Genomic DNA, 22,436 nt, shown 5'->3' on the forward strand with positions numbered 1-22,436 from the left:
GTGGGGGCTAGAGAAAAAATTCCAACTGTGCTGGAATCGGAGGAGGTGCCAATCTTGAACTGGATAAATTTTGCTACATCTGAAGATAGGTGTGCATGTGTGCACGGGTGGCCTAAGGGCCTGCTATAAATGGGTGCGGACTTATTTCATGTCAAGGTCACGAAAATGTGACAAACGTGGATGAGATGAAAATGAATACACTATGTGGAGTATAGCAACACGCGCCATAGATCTAGTAGCCAGCTGTCATTTACACAACAAACACAACAGTAACCTGCGCATGTATAATGACAGCGGGAATCTGTTTGCTTTGGGTAATAACATCATAAATTACCAGATTCTTACATATGACCCATGCAAGGGCAATAAGACCTAACAACGGTGCACAGCATTATCTAGAGACATCTAGTATAAGCAGGATTATGTGCCGGTGCGGAGATCTTACCGCTACGCCATAGTGTTTACTGCAAGCTGGGAGACTTCTGGAAACTAGAAAATACTTGACCCCATTTGACTGCAGGTAAACTATAAGACATGACCTGAAGGGGTCGCAGAGAAAACTATAGCATCTGCTCTAAACAGTAATATACTCCTATCTTAGGGGCAGTTCACACTGCCATTACTAATGTCCGCTGCTGTCTTCACTTCATAGGATGGCAGCAATGGACATAGAATTGTCACAGAGAACGGTCAGTGGGAACAGATGCAATATCAGTCTGTGACCATTCTCTCTGACAGTTTAATGTACGTTGCTGTCATCCTGTAACGGAAGACAGCAATGGACATTAGTAATGGTAGTGTGAACTCCCCCTTACATGCCCTGCTTTATAGGGGAATAAAGCAGCTGCTCATCCAAAGCATATTACAATATTTCCACGACAATACTGCCTATGTACAAGAATATAACTACTATAATACTACTCCTATGTACAAGAATATAACTACTATAATACTGCCCCTATGTACAAGAATATAACTACTATAATACTACTCCTATGTACAAGAATATAACTACTATAATACTACTCCTATGTACAAGAATATAACTACTATAATACTGCTCCTATATACGAGAATATAACTACTATAATACTGCTCCTATGTACAGGAATATAACTACTATAATACTACTCCTATGTACAAGAATATAACTACTATAATACTACCTCCTATGTACAAGAATATAACTACTATAATACTACTCCTATGTACAAGAATATAACTACTATAATACCGCTCCTATGTACAAGAATATAACTACTATAATACTACTTCTATGTACAAGAATATAACTACTATAATACTACTCCTATGTACAAGAATATAACTACTATAATACTACCTCCTATGTACAAGAATATAACTACTATAATACTACTCCTATGTACAAGAATATAACTACTATAATACTACCCCCTATGTACAAGAATATAACTACTATAATACTACTCCTATGTACAAGAATATAACTACTATAATACAACCTCCTATGTACAAGAATATAACTACTATAATACTGCTCCTATGTACAAGAATATAACTACTATAATACAACCTCCTATGTACAAGAATATAACTACTATAATACTACCTCCTATGTACAAGAATATAACTACTATAATACTACCTCCTATGTACAAGAATATAACTACTATAATACTACTCCTATGTACAAGAATATAACTACTATAATACAACCTCCTATGTACAAGAATATAACTACTATAATACTACTCCTATGTACAAGAATATAACTACTATAATACTGCTCCTATGTACAAGAATATAACTACTATAATACTACTCCTATGTACAAGACTAACTACTATAATACTACTCCTATGTACAAGAATATAACTACTATAATACAACCTCCTATGTACAAGAATATAACTACTATAATACTACTCCTATGTACAAGAATATAACTACTATAATACTGCTCCTATGTACAAGAATATAACTACTATAATACTGCTCCTATGTACAAGAATATAACTACTATAATACTGCAGTATTATAGTAGTTATATTCTTGTACATAGGAGGCAATATTATAGTATTCTTGTACACAGGGGAAGTATTATAGTAGTTATATTCTTTATGTGTGGCCTCAGCCTAAATGTGAGTACACATGATGAAGTAACGGTGCACTGGGAGCTGCACCCTAGTATATCTGCACACAGTGAGTTTCCCACATATTCAGAGCCAAAATCTGCAACCCTATGCTTTCAATGGGAATCCGGAAACCGTGACGAGATACAACATGCAACTAAATGGATCTATCCGTCAAACTGCAAATCTACAGCAAAAATCTGACACGCATTCTGCGGCAAATTATACCAACGGAAATGGACGCTGGTACATACAGTAAGGGTATTATATGTCACTGGAAAACAACCCAGTTTATGTTAACATATTTAAGAATTGCATTCTTAATTTTCCATGTCACGATCTTTATATAAAATAATTAAATTAATAAATACAATTACTATATCCTGCTATTTTCCCTCTGGCCACTAAGCCTAATAATTGGCTGACACTTGCCAATTCTGAAGGGGTTTTCTTTGCAGCAGTCACCTCATTTACATCACAGGCAGTATTACAATAGCAGGTGACACCTTTATAGATAACACCACTGACTCATCACTGCACTGAGCATGTCAAGAAAACTATCTCATAGGCCTTAAAGGGGTTGTCCAGGCAGAACTTTAAGTTTAAATAAGTTGGGGGTAGTAAAAAAAAGAAAAAAAAAAAAAAAAAAAAAAAAAAAGCATACTCACCTGTCCCCATTGCTCCGATGTCGGCATGCACCTCCCACTTCATCTGCTCTCCCGGTATCGGGCTGAAGCCACTGATCAGTCTTAGCAGTCACATGACCACTGAGGCCGATCAGCGGCCTCAGGAAGAGGACCTGTGTGATGTCACAAGTAGTGGCATTCAGACCATTCACTGATTGGCCTCAGTGGTCACGTGACCGCTTAGGCCAGTCAGCAGCTGCAGAAGATGCCACTGGAGCAGTTGAATGGGGAGGAGCAGGAAGATACCACAGGAATGGGGACAGGCGAGTATGCATTTTTTTTGTTTTTTTACTGCCCCCATGGAGTTGTCCCTTTAATGCATCAGCACAGCTGCCTACGGCCACGACTACTGTAAACCAGATCACTAAACGCTGTCAACAGAGCAGAGGAGATGCTCAGACAAGATGGCCGACTCCATCATCATGTACAGAAAATAGAATAAAAATGAATAAATTTGGAAAATGTCATTTAAAAAAAAAAAAAGTGATAGATTTCTACATCCGGTTTTAATAAATAAATGAAAAAATAAAATAAAATAAAATAAATGGCTATACATCCCCTTTAAATGAATAGGCAACTGTCCAATACATGGTCGGCCTGAGCCCAACACAGGAGGAGACTTTTTGTTCTGGACTCTGTCCCTTGTCCCAACTATTTGCGGAGGGATGACCTCCGACCTAATAGATTGCTATGGAGCTATGGACCCCCGTGTTCCCCATCAGGTCACCTTAAGGCAAATCCTATTGATTTCTTAAAATTAAAAAAAAAAAAAAAAAAAGTCAAAAATCACAAAAGCAAATCAAAGGCTCTAACATCTTCTCTGTCAAGCAAAGCAAAGCAAATACCGGGAGCGCAGCAGAAATCCTCGAATGACTCCGGCTCCGAGCGATTATATAATGTTTGCCAATGTGTTGCAATATGTTTTTGTCATGAGCGTTTCTACAGTTCTGGCAGGAAAACCTGGACACAATCCACACTGGAGCTTTCAAGAACCTATTTAAAGGTTTTTGAAGTCATAGCAAAAGTCATAAAATACTGTTGGGGTATGTTCACACTGAGTTAAAAAAAAAACAAACAAAAAAAACCTCCTAATTCTCCCAATCATTTCAAATGGGAGTCAAGAGCAGATTTTTGTTTTTCCTCTAGCTGATTTTTTTTGAAGCAACACGATCTATCGTCAGGCAGATTCCGCCTCGCAAACCCCATTGAAATGAATGGGACGCAGAAAAAAAAACTAGCAGCTATTTGTCAGCTGACAATATACCGTATATACTTGAGTATAGGCCAAACTTTTCAGCACTATTTTTGTGCTGAAAAAGCCCCCTCGGCTTATATTCGAGTCAGCAAAAAAAAAAAAAAAAGTACTTTTTTTTTTTTTTTTTTGGGGGGGGGTGGTGTCTATGACCAGCAACTACTGCACCCAAAAACTCCGACCATTTTCATTTTTGAAATTTTCCAGTAGCTGCTGCATTCCCCCCCCCTTGGCTTATACTCAAGTCAATAAGTTTTCCCAGTTTTTTTGTGGTAAAATTAGGGGCCTCGGCTTATACTCGAGTATATACGGTATATTACTGACACCTACTGCGGGCACTTGGCTTTTGGCCCGATTTGTCAGGAAGTAGCAATCTCTATGGGGTACCCTGCAGTAAAGAGAGAAACCCTATGGAGACACCTGGCTGTGAGGAGAGTGACTGAGCATGTGTGACCACCAGCACTCAGCTCATTAGGTGGACAGAGATAGTTTCGGGAACAATATGTTGTATTATTCAGACTAAAAGATGCACTTTTTCCCCAATAAATTTGGGAGGAAAATGGGGGGGGGTTTCTTATAGTCGAAATGTAGTGGGTGTGGGGAGTCTGCGACAGTGGAGCGGCCCTGGAGATAGCCGCGTTCCGCCAACATCATGATAGTCATCGGGAAATTCTGGTTTCCCGATCATTATACACGCAATCTGCCCAGGGGAGGTGAGTAAAAATAACAAACACTTCTACTCCTCTCTCCTGGGCTTCCAAAGACGTCACTGCTAGGACCCGTGATTGGGCCGCAACAGTCACGTGGGGCACAACGGCGTAATGATATCACACCTTATGTGATCGCTGAGGGCCAATAACAGGCCCCAGCAGTGACAGCTAGGATGTGTCACACGCAAAAGAAAGTGCAGAAGAGAACCGGGTGGAACAAGGATGACCGGGAAAGGTGAGTATAAGTATTTGTTATTTGTAATCATTTCTCCTGGGTCTCTGATTATTATACACTGGGGTCTGAGGATACGCCCGTGTATAATAATATGGACATGGAGCAAATTATGCTGTGTGGGGTCCACTATAGAAAGCATATGGTCGTGTGGTGGCCACTGTTTGGAGCATATGGTAGTATGGGGGCCACTGTGGGGAGCATATTATGCTGTGTGGGGCCACTATGGGAAGCATATGGGGGGCCACTGTGGGGAGCATATTATGCTGTATGGCGGCCACTATGGGAATCATATGGGGGGCCACTGTGGGGAGCAAATTATGCTGTGTGGGGGCCACTATGGGAAGCATATGGTAGTATGGGGGCCACTGTGGGGAGCAAATTATGCTGTGTGGGGGCCACTGTGGAGAGCATATGGTCGTGTGGAGACTACTATGGGAGCATATTATGCTGTGTGGGGCCACTATGGGAAAAATCCTGAAGTGTCGGGGCTGGGCAGCATATTGTACTATGTGGGGGCCAGACACTGCAGGCACGTTAGGAGAAGAAAGCCCGCGCCTTCCATATTTGCGTGTCCCACGTTATCATAGACAAGTTCAACTGCAGGGTCACCTGTCCATGTGGACCTGAACCTATTGCAAAAACCAAACCCATCACACTTGGACAGGTTGGGATGATGGGAGCCGTAGTTTAGCAGCAGCTGCAAAGCCACACAGGTTGTGCAACACTTCTCTCCGCCACTGTGGCCCTCCAGCAGCAGATCTCCAATATAATTATTATTTTTTTCCCCTTTTTTTCCTCCTCCAAAACCGAAGTGCGTCTTATGGTCCGAAAAATACAGTAAGTTAAGTTTATTGATGTGCAGCTATTACAATATCATAGAGGGACAGAAACTAGAACTCCATGCAACATACCTCACATGTCAGTGACCATCTATAATGAGGCCAAGTCACAGTGACAGGAAGTGTTAACACGGGGGCTAAAGCAGTAAGCTTCTTTTATATATATATATATATATATATATATATTTTTATTCTTTTTATTTTTTTTTTAAATAAAACATGACTTTGGTACTTTCCTTACCATGTTGTATTACGGCATGTTCCAGAAGACGCCGGCACAGTTGCTCAGCGTGACTCCGATTCTTGCACTCGCGTATATGGATCAGCATATCGATCATCTCTCTGGCAACAAAGCAGCGCTCATATTTAACCCCTTCTACTTCTCTGGATTGCAGAAGGTTGACGTTCGCATTCGTTATCCTGTTGTAACAAAAAAAAATGACACATTAATGATAATTGTTATACATTATTAATTAAAAAGGCAGCTCCTCCTCCATTCATACAATAACCTAGCAATACCCGTATAAGAGACCAGCGGCAGCAGTGCCCATAGAGTAACACCAACCACAGCAGTGCCAGTGTAGTATACGGAGTAGTGGCAGGGCACATATAGTAAGGCCTAGCCATATAATAGCCCCATCCAACAGAGTCCTCATATAGTGGTCTTGACCACCATATAATTGGTCACCCACTGTAGTAGCCATATAGAAGCCCCAGCACTAGTGCCACCTATAGTACCCTAGCAATACCCTTATAATATGGCGATTTGGTTCCGTTGACCATGACAGGGGGTAACTTGGTCACTACAATGGAGTCATGTTATGGTCAGCCTAGAGGTGTCCATACATGGCAGCTATTCCTCACGACTCTCACATACACATGCATGCTAGGCTCAGGTCAATAGGAATAGCCATCACTGGATTTTTAACCCCTTCCCACTCAGCACCGTACTATCACGAGTGTCTTGTTGAATGCTGAGGACTATAATAGTAATAGTACAGTGACGTAATGTGGCAGGTGCAGGAGCTGCGGCATTACTTCAGTGTCTTGGACTAGTCGCCGGAGCTGGAAAGTGGTTTAACTCGTCGGATGCCGTGATCATTAGTGACCAAGGGATCCGAGCGGTTCGGGGGCAAGATCGTTGCGTCGGAAGGCTTGCCATGGAAGCCAGCAGCGGTCTGCAGCTCCCTACTATATGCGATGTATCTACAGATCCCAGGTTCAAGACCTCTTGTAAGACAGGGGAAAAAAGGGTAAAAAAAAAAAGTTTAAAAAAAAAAATGTAAAATAAAAAGTTTTTTTAAAAAAAGTGTACAAAAATAAGTTAAAAAAAAATTGTAAAAAATAAACAAAAAGTTAAAAAAGTGATTTTTTTTTTTTATTTTTTAAACCCACTACCTTTTAATATATAAAAAAACCACAAAGTAACCATAAAAAAAATTATATAAATATCGTAGCTATTTCTAAGTGTGCATAAGGGCGGGTTCACACCTGCGCCCTGGTCTCTGCTTTTAGGTTTCCGTCTTCTGCCCTACAAACTGGACAGGAGACGGAAACTGGCAGACACTTTTCAAACTCATTCATTTGAATGGGTATGAAAAATGTCCGCCCGTGAGCACTTTGTGGTCTCCACAGCTAAACCATTTTTTTTAACCAGGCACAAAGTTGGACATGCAGGGCTTTGTGTCCGGTTAAAAAAAAAAAAACAGTTTCGCGGCAGAGACCACAAAACACTCACGGGTAGGGTTGAGTGATTGAGATCGGGAAAGATCAGATCCCGATTGACGCTTGAGCAAATTTCACGATCGGGATCGGCTGCAAAATGACTGAAAATCGGATTTTGAAATCTCAAGATCGGCTCAACCCCACTGTATATATAGCATACAATTAAGGATGAGCAATCGGGATCAGAAAAGATCGGATCCTGATCGGCGATCAAGAAAATTTCACGATCGCGATCGTCTGGAAAATGATCATAAATCGGATTTTAAAATCGATCCTGAAATCTCAAGACTGGCTCAACCCTACTCACGGGCGGACAATGTCTGCTGGGTTTTCGTCTCCTGTCGGCAGAAGACGGAAACCTAAAAGCGGAGACTGGGGCGCAAGTGGGAACCTGCCCTAAGTCTGCACGATCCAAAAACAGCTAGCAATAAAAAGTGATCTTCAAGTTAGACCTACCAAACATTGGTACCAAGAAAAAGTACAACTTATCCGGCAAAAAAAGAGCCCTGACATATCTGTCAGCAGTACAGTAAAAAATAAAAAGTAAGAGACGGCAGAATTTGTTCGGAAAAAATCTTGTTTAATTAGTAAATTCGGTAAAACACAAAATCAATATAAATCAGGTATGGCTGTAATTGTAATGACCCCCTCGGACAAACTTGTCATGTCATTAAATGTAGAGTGAATGCCTTAGAAACAAAAAGCAAAAAAAATTAGAGAATTGTGGTTTTTTTTTTTTTTTATTATTTCTCTCTTTTTCACACAGACCCCCCATAAACGTGAATAAAGGCCAATCATAACATTGCATGTACCCCGAAATAGTGACAAATAAAAGTCCAACTCATCATGCAAAAAATAAACCCTCACAGAACTTTTTTTTTTAATTTTAAACATAGCTATGAAAGCCCCTATCATGTGCATATGGCGGCCTTAGATTAGGACTGGCTGCAGCGCTGGTCTCTACTAATAGACAATTTCTCCAAAGTGAATTTACACTGTAATTTTTTTTTTTCAGACCAAAATGAAGGCGACGCTTTATAGACAGTTTAGAAATTTGAGTCAATTAAATGTGCCCATAAAAATTGCAGAGCGCGGCAGGATCGGCACTGCCAAGTCCATGGAATTATAGTATCATAGGGAGTTGCTTACTGGGAACGGGATGATCTAATTTTTAAACTCAATTTTTATATTTAAACTTTTTTTTTTTTTTTTTAATTATATTAACCCCTTCCTGGCAGTGAAGTTTTTCCATTTTCGATTTTTGTTGAAGACTCTTCGCCTTCCAAATGTCATAACTATTTTATTTTTCCGTTCAAAGAGCCATACGAGGGATTAATGTTTACGGGACAAATTGTTCTTCATAATGGTACCATTTATTATTCTGTACAATGTACTGGGAAGTTGGAAAAAAATTCAGAATGGGGTGGAATTAGAGGAAAAATGCATTTGCAGACCTTCTTATGGACTTTGTTTTTACGGCATTCACTGCGACATGTCAGCTGTATTCTATGTTATGGTACAATTCCAGGGATACTAGACTTATATTGTTTTATTTATATTTCGATCCCTTAAAAATCTAAAACTTTGAAAAAAAATTTTTTCTTAAAGTCGCCATATTCTAACACCCATAACTTTTTATATTTCCATGTACAGGGATGCATGGGGCATCTTTTTTTTTTTTTTTTTTTTGGGGGGGGGGCAGTTTTATTTTTTAGTTGTACCACTTTGGGGAATGTCTATTGCTTTGATCACTTTTTATTAAAATTTTTATTAAGAGGCAAAAACACCAAACAAAAAAAATGCGGTTTGCCGGGTTTTTTTGTGTTTTTTCCCCCCTTCACTACAGTATTCACTGTTGAGGAAAAATAATTTAATAAGTTTGTAGAACAGGCATTTTCAAACATAAGGATACCTAATCTGAATTTTTTTTTTTAAAAAAACGTCTATATGTGTTTTAAGGAAAAGCAGTGATTAAAATTTTTAATTTTTTATTATTTCTTTATTTTTGTCATACAAATAAATGTCAGACAAACCAGGGAACCTTCAATAGGCTCCTGGCTGACATGCAAAAGATCGTTGGCCCTGGATCTTATTTCGGCGATCCTACCCAACCCAAAATGGTGACGCCCATGTCATAGGGCCTTAAGGCCCGTGATCAATACGGGCACTGATCGCAGGCATTAGTGCCAAGTCTCTGCTGTACAATACATAATAATTCTGAGCAGCCGCCATATTTAAATATCCGAAAGAGTTAATAAATACTATATCCTGAAATTTCCACTCTGTCCACTAATCCCAAAAACAACCTACAATCAGAAAATAAAACTGATTAGAAAAAAAGTGATATAATTGGTTTTAATAAATAAATATTAAAATAAAATAAATTTAAGAAAAATGGTGATAAATTCCTTTTAAATCTAAATCAGTACTGAACCATAGAAGGAATAAAAGCCCCCTCCTCCCGGCCAGGTCCGACTCTCCATACCATATATTGAGACCACTGACGCCACGCTGTAGTCGTGTACTTGACCATCTGCGGAGCCTCCTTATAGAGGTTCTTGTACTGAAGCAGCATCTTATACAGTAACTCAGTCAGGTCGGGCCAAGTCTTATTTTTGCACCCGCTGACGTCAGCTCAAGCACTTCGTACACTTACAATCACCTCTTTGTGTTCCTGAGAGTCAGAGGCAAAGAAAGAAACAACCAACGGTGAAAAAGCTCCTGACAAAAAGCAGGGACAAGTCCTCGCTGCTCACAGTCTACTTAGAGGGGGTCTCCATCCTAGATGCTCACAATCTATACTGCATCAGTGTAGGACTTATAGGAGTCCCCATGTTACAGCGCAAGTAGGATGACAGTGTAAGTATAAGGGGAATACTTGGAAGACTCCCCATCCTACCTCAAGTCAATGGGACTTATGGAACAGCCGGCTCACCCCCAATTACAATCTCTCCCATTTTATCAGGCAAAGCAGAGAACGAGCGCGGGGTCGGCTGCTTACTTTAGTCTCTTCAATTCTCTTGTGGTGCATATATATGGCCACCTCTATACCCCTGACATGACGGGGGTCCTTTATAGAACATGTCCACTAAAGTCAAGAGTTACCAGTAAGTATAAGATCACTGATCCCGCCGATCACCAATGGACCAGTTGACTAATCTTATGGAGGCCCCAATTGATGATACTGAGGAAGGAAAGGATTGGGCATGCTGAGGTGTCTGCAATAACTGCTTATTCCCTTCCCCATTGAGGACCCAAGGATGCTAGGCCTAGCCGAGACTGCATGTGTAAGGCCGAGTTCACACAGGGTTTTTTGGTCCGGAACCTAAGGAGGAGGCCGCCTCAGGTTCCGGACCAAAATCCAGGTAGCTGCGACTGGATACCGGTGCGCACTCTGCTCCGAATTAGGCCCAAATGAATGGAGGGAGTGTCTTCAGGTGGATGTCGTGAGGCGAATCCACCTGAAGAATGAGCGTGTCGCTTCTTTTAACTGGAACCGGAACAAACGGCTCCCGGAAAAAGGAACTGACCGGCTCCCATAGATTTCAATGGGAGCCCTCTTTTTGGTCAGGATTTTGGGGCGGATACGGCTTCCGTGTGAACTTACCCTACAGAGGGTAAAGGAGGGCATATCTGCTGACTCAATGAGACAGCTGTTCCCTCACAAGCTGCAAGATCTCTGTCCCAGTTTTTCTCTCTTTTGGAAAACCTCCGACCAACCCCGTCCGTCACGAGGATTTACACTCTGGGATTACTCCAGCATTATGGAAGTCAAAGGTATAAATGCGGTAGTAGGATTAGAAGTGGCTGCTGCGCCCAAGATGGTGTGAAGGCAAGAAACAGCGTGCAAGGAACAGAAGTGTGCAAGTGTTAGTGACCACTCAGTGCATAGGGAATGTGATCAATGTACAGCTGTCACCAGAGACACCACCCCAAACATGAACCGCCCCACAAAAGCAAGGCACGGGAGCGCTATCAGATGGCACACAAGATGGCAGAATATTAGAAGGATCGGTACACCCCACCTCACCCCAAGTGGTCTCTGATGTCAGAGGAGATCTGGATTAAAGGGATTGTCTAGGTATTAAAGCAACCTGTGCGGAGGCCAGGGGAGATGCAAAATAAAAAAAAAAAAAAAATAAAAAAAATATTATATATAGCATAGCAAACTGTCCCTGGCTCTCCATTACCCATCACCGGCAAATGTTAAGACTTGTGCCGGGGCCTTGTTGCAGAAGTCCTACACCACAATGATTAGGGTTGAGCCGATCTTGAGATTTTGTGATCGATTTTAAAATCCAATTTCTGATCATTTTCCAGCCGATTGATTGTGATCGTGAAATTTGCTCGATCGCCGATCTGATCTTTCCCGATCCCGATCGCTCAACCCTAATTGTATATTATATATACAGTAGGGTTGAGCTGATCTTGAGATTTCAAAATCCAATTTTCGATCATTTTCCAGCTGATCCCGATTGCTAAATTTGCTCGATCGCCAAACGGGATCCGATCTTTCCTGATCCCGATCGCTCAACCCTACCCACGACTGATCAGTGGCCAACAATCGGTCCCAGCGATCACATGAACTGCAGAACTTTCGGCAACTAGTCCCCGGCATGAGTTTGATGGACAGCAGTGGGAGCCAACTTTTTTCTTTAATGTTTTTTAATTTGACCTCCCCCGGGATACACATGGGTTGCACCAATACATGGAAACCCTTTTAGGCCCCACATAGCGCTGCGGGAATGCAACACGGTTTTCCTGCATCACTTTTCACAGAGGAAACCTCAGCGGACTTTCTGCTTCCATTATACTTCTAGGAAACTCGCAGCATAGATACAAGTGACATGCTGCAATTTACAAATATGCGATATCCGCGTTCTTTCTGCAATGTGTGGATGGGACTGTAAAACGCCATGGCAAAATTGCAGCCTTTACGTTACGTGGGGCCCCGTTTCTAAGTCTCTTTGCAAAAAAAAAAATGGATTGTTGACCCCCCACCAGCAAAATGTGAATTGTGACAAGTGGAGAACCCCTTTAAAGGGAATGTCATGAGACATACCTGCTATAGAACACCATTACAGCGGCTGATCTACGCCCTGAACGCGAGCACTGTACGTATATCTACTCCAAAACCCTTGGAAGTAAACAATAAAAAGGTTTCCGTCGAGTGACAGCAAGCAGAGGTCTTGAAAACGTTTCGACATTACAAATTCTTTATAATATATCACTCTGATGTAACTCAATTATCGCAAAGCATACAATGGAGAGATAAATGACAGACTCGGCTCTGCTACATCGGTCACTGTTTGCTTTCTGTCCTCCTAACCAAGCAGCTTAATATGATGGATTCAGTGTACACAAGTGTGCGGCGGCCTCGTCGAGCCCCATTTACTAATGGCTGCCTGAGGCCGGGCTATTAGTGGCTGATAAGGAGAGGTAGTAACACGCAGAATACGTGGTTATTGACCGGGGTATCTAATAGCACATTAACCTTGATGGCGTGTTCCGACTACACTACACCCCGAGCGGGGACGTAACAAAATGGAGCCCTGGGCAATTTCTGGTCTCATAGGCTCGACGCCTGCACAAGAACTGACTATCCAATCACCAGGACAAGAGATTGAAGAGCAATTCCATCTACAGCAATACTAATATATGCAAGAATAGTAGGTGTGCACCTTTACCTTACACCATCTAATATGTCATAGAGCAACTCACTGATGGCTCCCTAGCCGGACACTCACCCATAAATGCGAGCCATGTTGGGGGTCCTTGACATACAAGTTGGGGGTCGATTTTGCAGTGGAATACACTTGGGTGACATCAAAGTTCATTCTGTTGTGTACCGACATCTATTTTTCTTCACCCCTGACATGTAACAGGATAGGACCTGCTCTGTATTCATTGGACCAAAGACATCCCCTTGGAGAAGCATCGGACTGCACACTTGGTCGTGGGCACTAAAAGGGTGCTTGTACTGTACCTCTACATGCACTGCTATAAGGGCACCCATCTTGGGAGGTATGCCCGTTATTAAGGGTTATATTGTGGTACACTAGCTATGTGCCAGGAGGAGATGCAATGTGGCTATATATATATGATGGCACTGTGCCCTGCTGTTCGCCATATGCTGCTGTTCAGCCATAAAGCAGAATATCCAGCGCCTGCATCACATACTGTAAACCCCGCCATGTAATACTCAGATGTATTTTGCATAGTAGCGGTTGTAGATTTGCAGCACAGAAGCCTCCTCCGAGTACATACTTTTCATAGATGCGCTGTCCCCGCATTATCACCTTCACATCCAGTTCCATGGGAAAAGTTCCATCATCTTTAGCGAAGCGATACAAGAGTTTGGAGTCTCTGAAATCCGGGTATTGGTTAGAGACTGCAACGTAAAACAGGAGCTCGTGAGTTACATGTGGATATAGTAGACTAGGAGGACTGTACAGTGCCCTGCTCATGTTATAGCCTTGTGACCCGCGACCACAGAGTAGGTTACTTACGCCACAATATCTTTTTTTTTTAATGTAGATTGTGAGCCCCATATAGGGATCACAATGAATTTTTTTTCCCTATCAGAATGTCTTTGTAGAATGGGAGGAAATCCACGCAAACGGGGAGAACATACAAAAGTCCTTGCAGATGTTGTTCCTGGCAGGATTTGAACCCAAGACTCCAGCGTTGCAAGGCTGCAGTGCTAACCACTGAGCCACCGTGTTGCCCCTCTTACGCCATAATATCTTGAATGTGTGGGGCCATCATTGGACAACAAAGAATTGCGCTTTTCTCCTCGCGATTTAGTGTTAAAAAATGTGCCCTCTAGGGGCAACACGGTGGCTCAGTGGTTAGCACTGCAGCCTTGCAGCACCGGAGTCCTGGGCTTGAATCCCGCCAGGAACAACATCTGCAAGGAGTTTGTATGTTCTCCCCGTGTTTGCGTGGATTTCCTCTGATTCTACAAAGACATACTGATAGGAAAAAAAAAGTGCCGCCTAGCTGACATTGAACGAACACCATGAATTGTGTGGCCACCAGTAGTTTGCTCTGGCAGTATTAACTAGTGGTGGGGGAGGCCTAGCTTTGGGAGGTTTTCTGGACAGATCAGTATCTGATCAGTGGGGGGGCCTGACATCCAGATCAGTTGTTCCCGGGAGCCTCCACATACCAGCTCTGCCTGTATCTAAGCCATAGGAGTGGAGCTACAGCCCCGTCCACTGCAGATGTTTTTAAGCCATATTAATTAATAGGATAGATTCACTTTATCCACATGGCGTGGTGCCAGTGCTATACATAGCACTGGCACCACGCCATGTGGATAAAGTGAATCTATCCTATTAACTAATATGGCATAAAAACATCTGCAACCACTGGTCAGGTAGTTGATGAGTCCGATGTATTCATGAGAAGAACGCTCCTCCTGCACCTCCACACTGAAGTGTATGGAGAAACAGAGCGGCTAACCATCCATGTCTAGGAGAAAGGACAGGCGGAGCGCTCAGCTCATGAATACACCGGACTCCTAAGCTATGTGTCCAGTGGAATCTCTAAGCCAAATGGAACCATTTTTAGTAAAACAATAGTGACACCATGTCTGGGCCCTTACCATGGTGAAGTAGGTTATACTCCATCACTTTGTTCATCAGCTCTACAGCTCCGGCCCGGTCTGTGGCTTCTTTGCGATCAATGAGCCAGTCAATCACTTCTCTAGCCACAACAGAATATGGATAAGTGCACAAATGTATTCTGCGGTCCTTTATAATCTTGTCTTCTTGTAACCGTGTCCTGGGGAAAAAAAAAAGAAATAAAAGTGACACAGCAATAATAATATCGTGCAATTTACTGCGTCCACATTAGGAGCTGCTGTTGACGGATCTGGCTGGGATCGCTTTAGATTTAGTATTTTTAATTTATTAATTTTTTATTAGTAAAATGAAGTTTTTGAGGCCTTGCAAACTTAGGCTGGGTTCATATTTGCCTTGGGCTGTCATTCAGGTCCACTGGAGGATCCGGAGATATCTATATGGAGTGCTGAGAAGTGATCTCTATAGAACAGGAGGGAGACTCAATTTAGAAAAAAAAAAAAAAATTCATAAAAACTTTATTTAAAATATGCATCTTTCTTTCTAATGGGTCAAGCCACTTCAATTTTGCCGAAATCTCGCCTGGCCCTGTGCGGGGTATAGCAGGTTGGAGCAACTGATCCCCGCCCCCAGTACTCCAGGTTGCTCATTTGCATATTGTTAAATAATTGAATATCTTGGCAACAGAGCCACAAATTTTCAGACGGGAAAAGTGTTACGTTTGGATGAGTCTGACCTATTTCACCAAGTTACTGGTTTAATAGGCTTCATCCTGGTGAGAGACTCCCTTTAAAGGAATCATATCATTGGGATTACTGTGTAAGCGGCCACAAGAAAATGGCCGCTTACACCAGATTACTGTGAAAGCGGACATTTTCTTGTGGCCCGGGCATGCGCAGTCAGCTCTGCCCAAGGTCTGAGGCCTAGAAGATTGAAACCCAGGACGGAAGAAGACACAGGGAGAGGGTGTTCCAGAAGAAGATGGGGGCGGTGCTGGAGAGTTCTCTTGCAGCATTGGGGACGCCCCCAGTGCTGCATGAGCGCTGGGGCCCGCCCCCAGTGCTGCAAGGGAACTCTTTTGCATCCCGAAGAAAACATGGATTTTCTACCGAACGGCGGTGCGGAGAAGACATCTAAAGGTAGGAGATTAGAGAGAAAATAAAAGGGTATCCAATGATAGGATCCCTTTAAAAGATACAACCAATACGCAATTAAGGTCTGTCATGGGAAAATCCCTTTAATTATTCATGATAGGCTGCATTATTAAACCCCTTTGCGTCCAGTCACTTCTGGCTATGTCCCATAATCGAGTCCCTACAGCACGGCTGGCTTTTTGCTAAAAATTTGTCAACTTTCCAAAAACTGTTTATTTTATTCTACTTTACATCCCGGGATCTGAATGTTTGTTCGAGCCCATGTCAAGTCTACGTCCAGATGGACACGTAGGAGGTCGCGTTCTTGTGTTTTGTGGTTAAACTGGTTTTCCGGGCTAAAAATACTCATCAATGTGTGATCGGTTGGGGTCCAAGGCCTGTGACCCCCTACAGATCAGCTTTTTGATGTGGCTACAGCGTTCACAAACATTGCAGCCTCTTCCCTATGCTGATGACATCACATTGATCAGTCACACGATCAGCGATCATGATCAGTCATGCGTGCAGGTTTTGATCCGCAATGAGCATGCCCCCAAAGATCACACTGACCTATATGGGGGTATCATCTAATATGAAGCAATGAGGCCCACTCATGGCATCCTGTTAGGTGTAATGAAAGGGGAAGCCCTAGAGAGTCCCCTATTAAGGTGGATTCCCATTGAGGCCAAAATTACCCACTAAGGGAAGGTTCACATGGAGTAACCTCGGATTCCTCTCCCAGTTCCAGCCCTGTGGATTCCATGATGAAAAGTTGAAACAGACTTTTGCCAGGTTTGTTCACCGTTCAGCCTATGACCCAATGGGACTAACCAGCGAGAGTCTTGTGTCGCGGGCCCTGTGGCTGAAACAGTGCGTAGTGTGCGGAGTGATCTTCGCTTGGTCTGATGTAGATTATACAGCCTGGTCGCGGTTGGAAGGAAGGACTTGCGATAGCTCCTTCTCACACTTGGGGTGAAGCAGACGGTCACTTACAGTGCTGCCAAGTCCCATCAGGGTCCCATACATGGGGTGGGATTTGTTCTCCCGCATGGAGGTCACCACAGACAGTATCCTTCTGTCACCCACCACCTGTACTGGGTCCACGGGGCTCCCCAGGAAAGAGCTGGCCCTCCTGATCAGCCTGTCAAGTCTATTTCTTTCCCTGGTTGATATTCTGCTCCCCCAGCAGGCCACACCGAAAAAGATGGCTGAAGCAACCACAGGAGTTGAAAAAGGCCCTAAGAAGTGTCCCCTGGACTCCGAGGGGTTCGTGCATTGGGGGTTTGAGTGTCCTCAGGGTCTCATCGTTCTTGTTTGGGGCGTGTGGGTATCGGTGCGTATGGGGTAGACGGGTGATGGAGGGGCATAGTGGTCTTTTGGGTGGTGGTGGTGGGTTTAATAGTCCATGGGGGAGTAGAGGGTTTGACAGTCTCATCTTCCTCTTAGTTGGTGACAGCTGGACACGTATTGGGCAGTGATCTCCACAGTGGCCTCCCTCTTTTGTCCAGGGGTAATAAGATGGTTTGCCTGGAGCCCCCCCCCCCCATAGGAGGAACAGGATTATGTCATGTGTATGTAGAACACCACATATCAAAGAAATACATAAACTGGGGTCCTCTCATTGTAACCCAGACGTTAACCCCTTACTGCCCCAGACTGCGGGAATGCTAACATGAACTCCTTAACATGTTGTGTGTGACTAATCGGACGTATGTGCGGTTCATATGATGGCGCTGCATTTGATCAGACTTGTTCATGTCTTCCTTAAAAAAAAAAAAAATCTGCTTCACCTATAGAGCCAGATGTGTCCAGTTATGTCCGCTGGTGAAGATATATCCAACCTGCCATAGCTGCACACATCATTGTCTGACAGACTGGAAATTACAGAATTTCGCCGGATTTCTAGGCCTTTGCAACTTTCATGCGAGAGAAATGATGTCAATCCCAAGAGAGAAGTTGTAGGAAAATTATCTAGGGCAGCAGAGTAAGACTCATGAATAATAAATCGCAGGCTGTGTACAGCTGACAAATACATGACAGAGCTTCAAATGGACTTCAAGTGATATAGCGCCACTACTGCTAGGGAGAGGTAACTGCACAGGAGCAGAAGATACTTTACTACCTTATCTAATTTTTCTCTTGGAGCAGACTCCGCATATCCAAGATGCTTGCAAAATCTTCATAAAAGCACATGCAAGACAACTCAATACATTGGCTAAGAATCCTGTCACACTTCACCTGGTTATATCCCTGGCAACATGAAAGAGCAATTCAAGGACTTGTCTCGTATACTAAGCCCTTACACATAGAAGCACCCCAAATAACACAAAAATGGCCATGAAAAACATTATCCATAACATCACGGAAAAAGCTCAAGCCAACACTCAATCCAATTAATTAAAAAAGTTTTAAATATTTATTAAATATTTTGGCAAATAAATGCCACTTAAAATTCAATAATATACAGCAGGGCAGATGGATAAAGCCAAAGACACAAACAGAATAGACACGTAGAACAGATAGCATAAGGTGTTTTTTGCTGAATCCTATAATATAAATTCAGGCAACAACAATACAAATATATGGAATAGCAGGATTCTGTTATATTCACTATAGAATATTATTAATATATAACAATATTCAAGATATGTGACCCATGAGAATAAATATACAATGTTATGTCAGTGCATCATTGAATAGCAAATGGGAAACACATCAAAATTTTGTTGCACAGAATTAAGCAAGAAAATGTGAGGCAGCTATAAAAATACTAGTCACATTGACAAAACCACCCTCAAATTTAAGTGCAACATCCTACTACAGAACCTGACAGAAAGTTCCAATATAATGATAACTGTATTAATTACCTGATGTCATGTTGAAAGATTTAAAGGTCAGCAAAACACCCAAAGATAATGGACTGATAGGTAGAAGGACCCCCCCCCTACGCGTTTCGCCACGAGACTGGCTTCCTCAGTCACCTCCTGCGCTCACTATTCTGCTGGTGCAGTCACTGTGTACATACATTACTTATCCTGTATTATACTCCAGAGCTGCACTCACTATTCTGCTGGTGCAGTCACTGTGTACATACATTACATTACTTATCCTGTATTATACTCCAGAGCTGCGCTCACTATTCTGCTGGTACAGTCACTGTGTACATACATTACATTACTTATCCTGTATTATACTCCAGAGCTGCACTCACTATTCTGCTGGTGCAGTGACTGTGTACATACATTACATGACTTATCTTGTATTATACTCCAGAGCTGCGCTCACTATTCTGCTGGTACAGTCACTGTGTACATACATTACTTATCCTGTATTATACTCCAGAGCTGCGCTCACTATTTTGCTGGTGCAGTCACTGTGTACATACATTACTTATCCTGTATTATACTCCAGAGCTGCACTCACTATTCTGCTGGTGCAGTCACTGTGTACATACATTACATTACTTATCCTGTATTATACTCCAGAGCTGCGCTCACTATTCTGCCGGTACAGTCACTGTGTACATACATTACATTACTTATCCTGTATTATACTCCAGAGCTGCACTCACTATTCTGCTGGTGCAGTCACTGTGTACATACATTACATTACTTATCCTGTATTATACTCCAGAGCTGCGCTCACTATTCTGCCGGTACAGTCACTGTGTACATACATTACATTACTTATCCTGTATTATACTCCAGAGCTGCACTCACTATTCTGCTGGTGCAGTCACTGTGTACATACATTACATTACTTATCCTGTATTATACTCCAGAGCTGCGCTCACTATTCTGCCGGTACAGTCACTGTGTACATACATTACATTACTTATCCTGTATTATACTCCAGAGCTGCGCTCACTATTCTGCTGGTACAGTCACTGTGTACATACATTACATTACTTATCCTGTATTATACTCCAGAGCTGCACTCACTATTCTGCTGGTACAGTCACTGTGTACATACATTACATTACTTATCCTGTACTGATCCTGAGTTACATCCTGTATTATACTCCAGAGCTGCACTCACTCCCCCCACTAGTCACATAATGAGTCCTGGAATACCCCCTTAATACTGCACTACCAAATAAGTTATGCATATGTCTTATGTATTGTATCATGGGTGTAGGTTGCATATTGTGTGATTTTTTTTACACCCTGAGGGGGGGGGGGGGGGGGTGATGGGGGAACTATCACTCTCTGATCTTACCATGCAGATTATCACACCCTCCACACAGTGGTCACCATACTCTGCTAATGGTGTGCAGATGATCACACTTTGCACACACAGGGTGTGTCCGCATTCATCACTGTACAAAGCCACTATATGGAACCTATAGAAGTCTATGAGGCTGTGAAGCGCCAGATCAGATCCTCACCTCTCTTTGAATATGAGTTTGGTATGCCCCCTTTTGAGTTTCAGCTCCTATAAGTCACACCTGGTCCCCCCCCCCTTTATTTCATTCAGTGGGAAGACCTGGAGTTGCATTGTGACCCAGAGGGTGCTGCAACTGAGACGTCAAGTTAGAAAAAGAGCACGTTGCAACACCGCCCGGGTCACAACGCGACTTTAGTCAAAGAGTCGCAGAGCGATGCAACGATTTTTGGACGCAAGACAATAGTCAAGGTAAAGTGACCATGTAGTCCTAGCCAATGGATGGAGAATATGAAGATGGGGGGAAGGGGGTAAGATTCCAACCCTCTTCCAGTTCAGTAAGTGCTAGAAGTAGAGATCATTATCTTGAGGGTCAACTCCAGGTCACTGGTTCTCCTTGTGGAATGTCACTGTGCAAACACTTTCGTCCTCATCAATCATCTGAAGACATCTGCCTGGCTCTATTATTAGGTTAGGAGAAGTTAGTCCTGGTTATACTTAGGAGAAGTCATCAACTGAAGAGCCATGGTGGTCCAACACCTACCTGGGACCCCCACGGGATCAGGCGTTTGAAACGGCTGTAACACTTAATGAGCATCACTTCCGCTTTACAGGCCATGACATTACATTCATGAATCACGTGGCCTGTTTGCAACTCACACCCATTGAAGAGAATGAGGCTGGGCTGAAATACCAAGCACAGCCACTGTAACAGGAGCGGCGCTGTGCTGGGATCGAAGAGGTTGCATAGGATCGGCAGGGTGGATGAGCCCCACCAATCTTCAAAGGACATGTCATGAATTTATTAGCCAAGGAAACTGAAGAAATTTGTAATTTTCCATGTCACTACTTAGATTTTAAAGAAAAAGTAAAATATCTTGCAATTTTCATTTTGTCCACTAGTCCAAATACCAGCCTTAGGGCCCGTTCACACGGGCACAGATTATAGCGTGTAATCCACACCATAATCCGCCCCCTCACAATGGTGGTCTATGGAGACCACTAGCGTTCTTTTTTCCGTGAGTGGCATGTTGCCGCTAGCGGAAAAAAGTAGCAAGCCGCCCTTTCTTCAGGCGGATTCTGCAGCTGATTCAGCAGTGGCCTCTGCCTCGCGGCAGCACGCTTCGGACTAGGCCCATTCATTTGGGCCTACGCTGGACCGGAGTGCCGCGACTCTCGGAAGTCACGGCAGGCGGATTTTGTTCCTATTCTGACGCGGCTTCCCATGTCGAAATCAGGACCAAGATACGCCCCCCTTGCCCCGTGTGAACTAGGCCTAAAAATGATGGTAGCCGCCCTTGAAATCCACTGTGGAGGGAGATCAATATTCAGACACCCACCAATCTGATACTGACACCCTGCCTGGTGGCGCAACCTCCGGAGTCGGCCCATTCATTTGAGCCAACTCCAGAAGGGGAAGCTGCAACGGCGCCAGTCGTGGAAGGCGGGTTTTGACCTGAGAGCGACGTGCCTCCCCGCGTCACTCTCGGTGCTAAAATCCGCCCCACCGCGTGAACTAGCCCTTATACTTCTGAAGGGGTTTCATAGCAGCAGAGACCTCATTGATATAAGAAACAAGGCAGAGAGGATCACAATAGAAGATAACACCTCTATGCTTTGGGCTCAAAAAACCGCAACAAAATCTTCAACAAAAAAATGCAGCTTTTCTGTGATGTGTGGCTTCAGCCTTAAAGGGATCATCCACTTTGGACCTTCTTTGTTCGAAGGATCCTCCCACAATAAGCAGATCATAATTGAGATAAAAAGTGATCC

At 43.0% G+C, this 22,436-nt stretch overlaps 1 protein-coding gene across 1 annotated transcript in view; it reads right to left on the reverse strand.

Moving 5' to 3' along the window:
• The window catches only part of DEPTOR (DEP domain containing MTOR interacting protein), a 47,939-nt gene that overhangs the window by 13,231 nt on the left and 12,272 nt on the right, over positions 1 to 22,436 (reverse strand). Inside the window, exons 3-5 of the mRNA XM_075272071.1 lie at positions 15,171 to 15,349; positions 13,829 to 13,952; positions 6,078 to 6,256 (exon numbers count right to left, since the gene is read on the reverse strand). Of these exons, the coding sequence (XP_075128172.1) occupies positions 6,078 to 6,256; positions 13,829 to 13,952; positions 15,171 to 15,349 (482 nt within the window). The remainder of the gene's footprint in view (positions 1 to 6,077; positions 6,257 to 13,828; positions 13,953 to 15,170; positions 15,350 to 22,436) is intronic.

The sequence above is a fragment of the Leptodactylus fuscus genome, chromosome 4 (assembly GCF_031893055.1).
Source record: "Leptodactylus fuscus isolate aLepFus1 chromosome 4, aLepFus1.hap2, whole genome shotgun sequence".
Lineage (NCBI taxonomy): Eukaryota > Metazoa > Chordata > Amphibia > Anura > Leptodactylidae > Leptodactylus > Leptodactylus fuscus.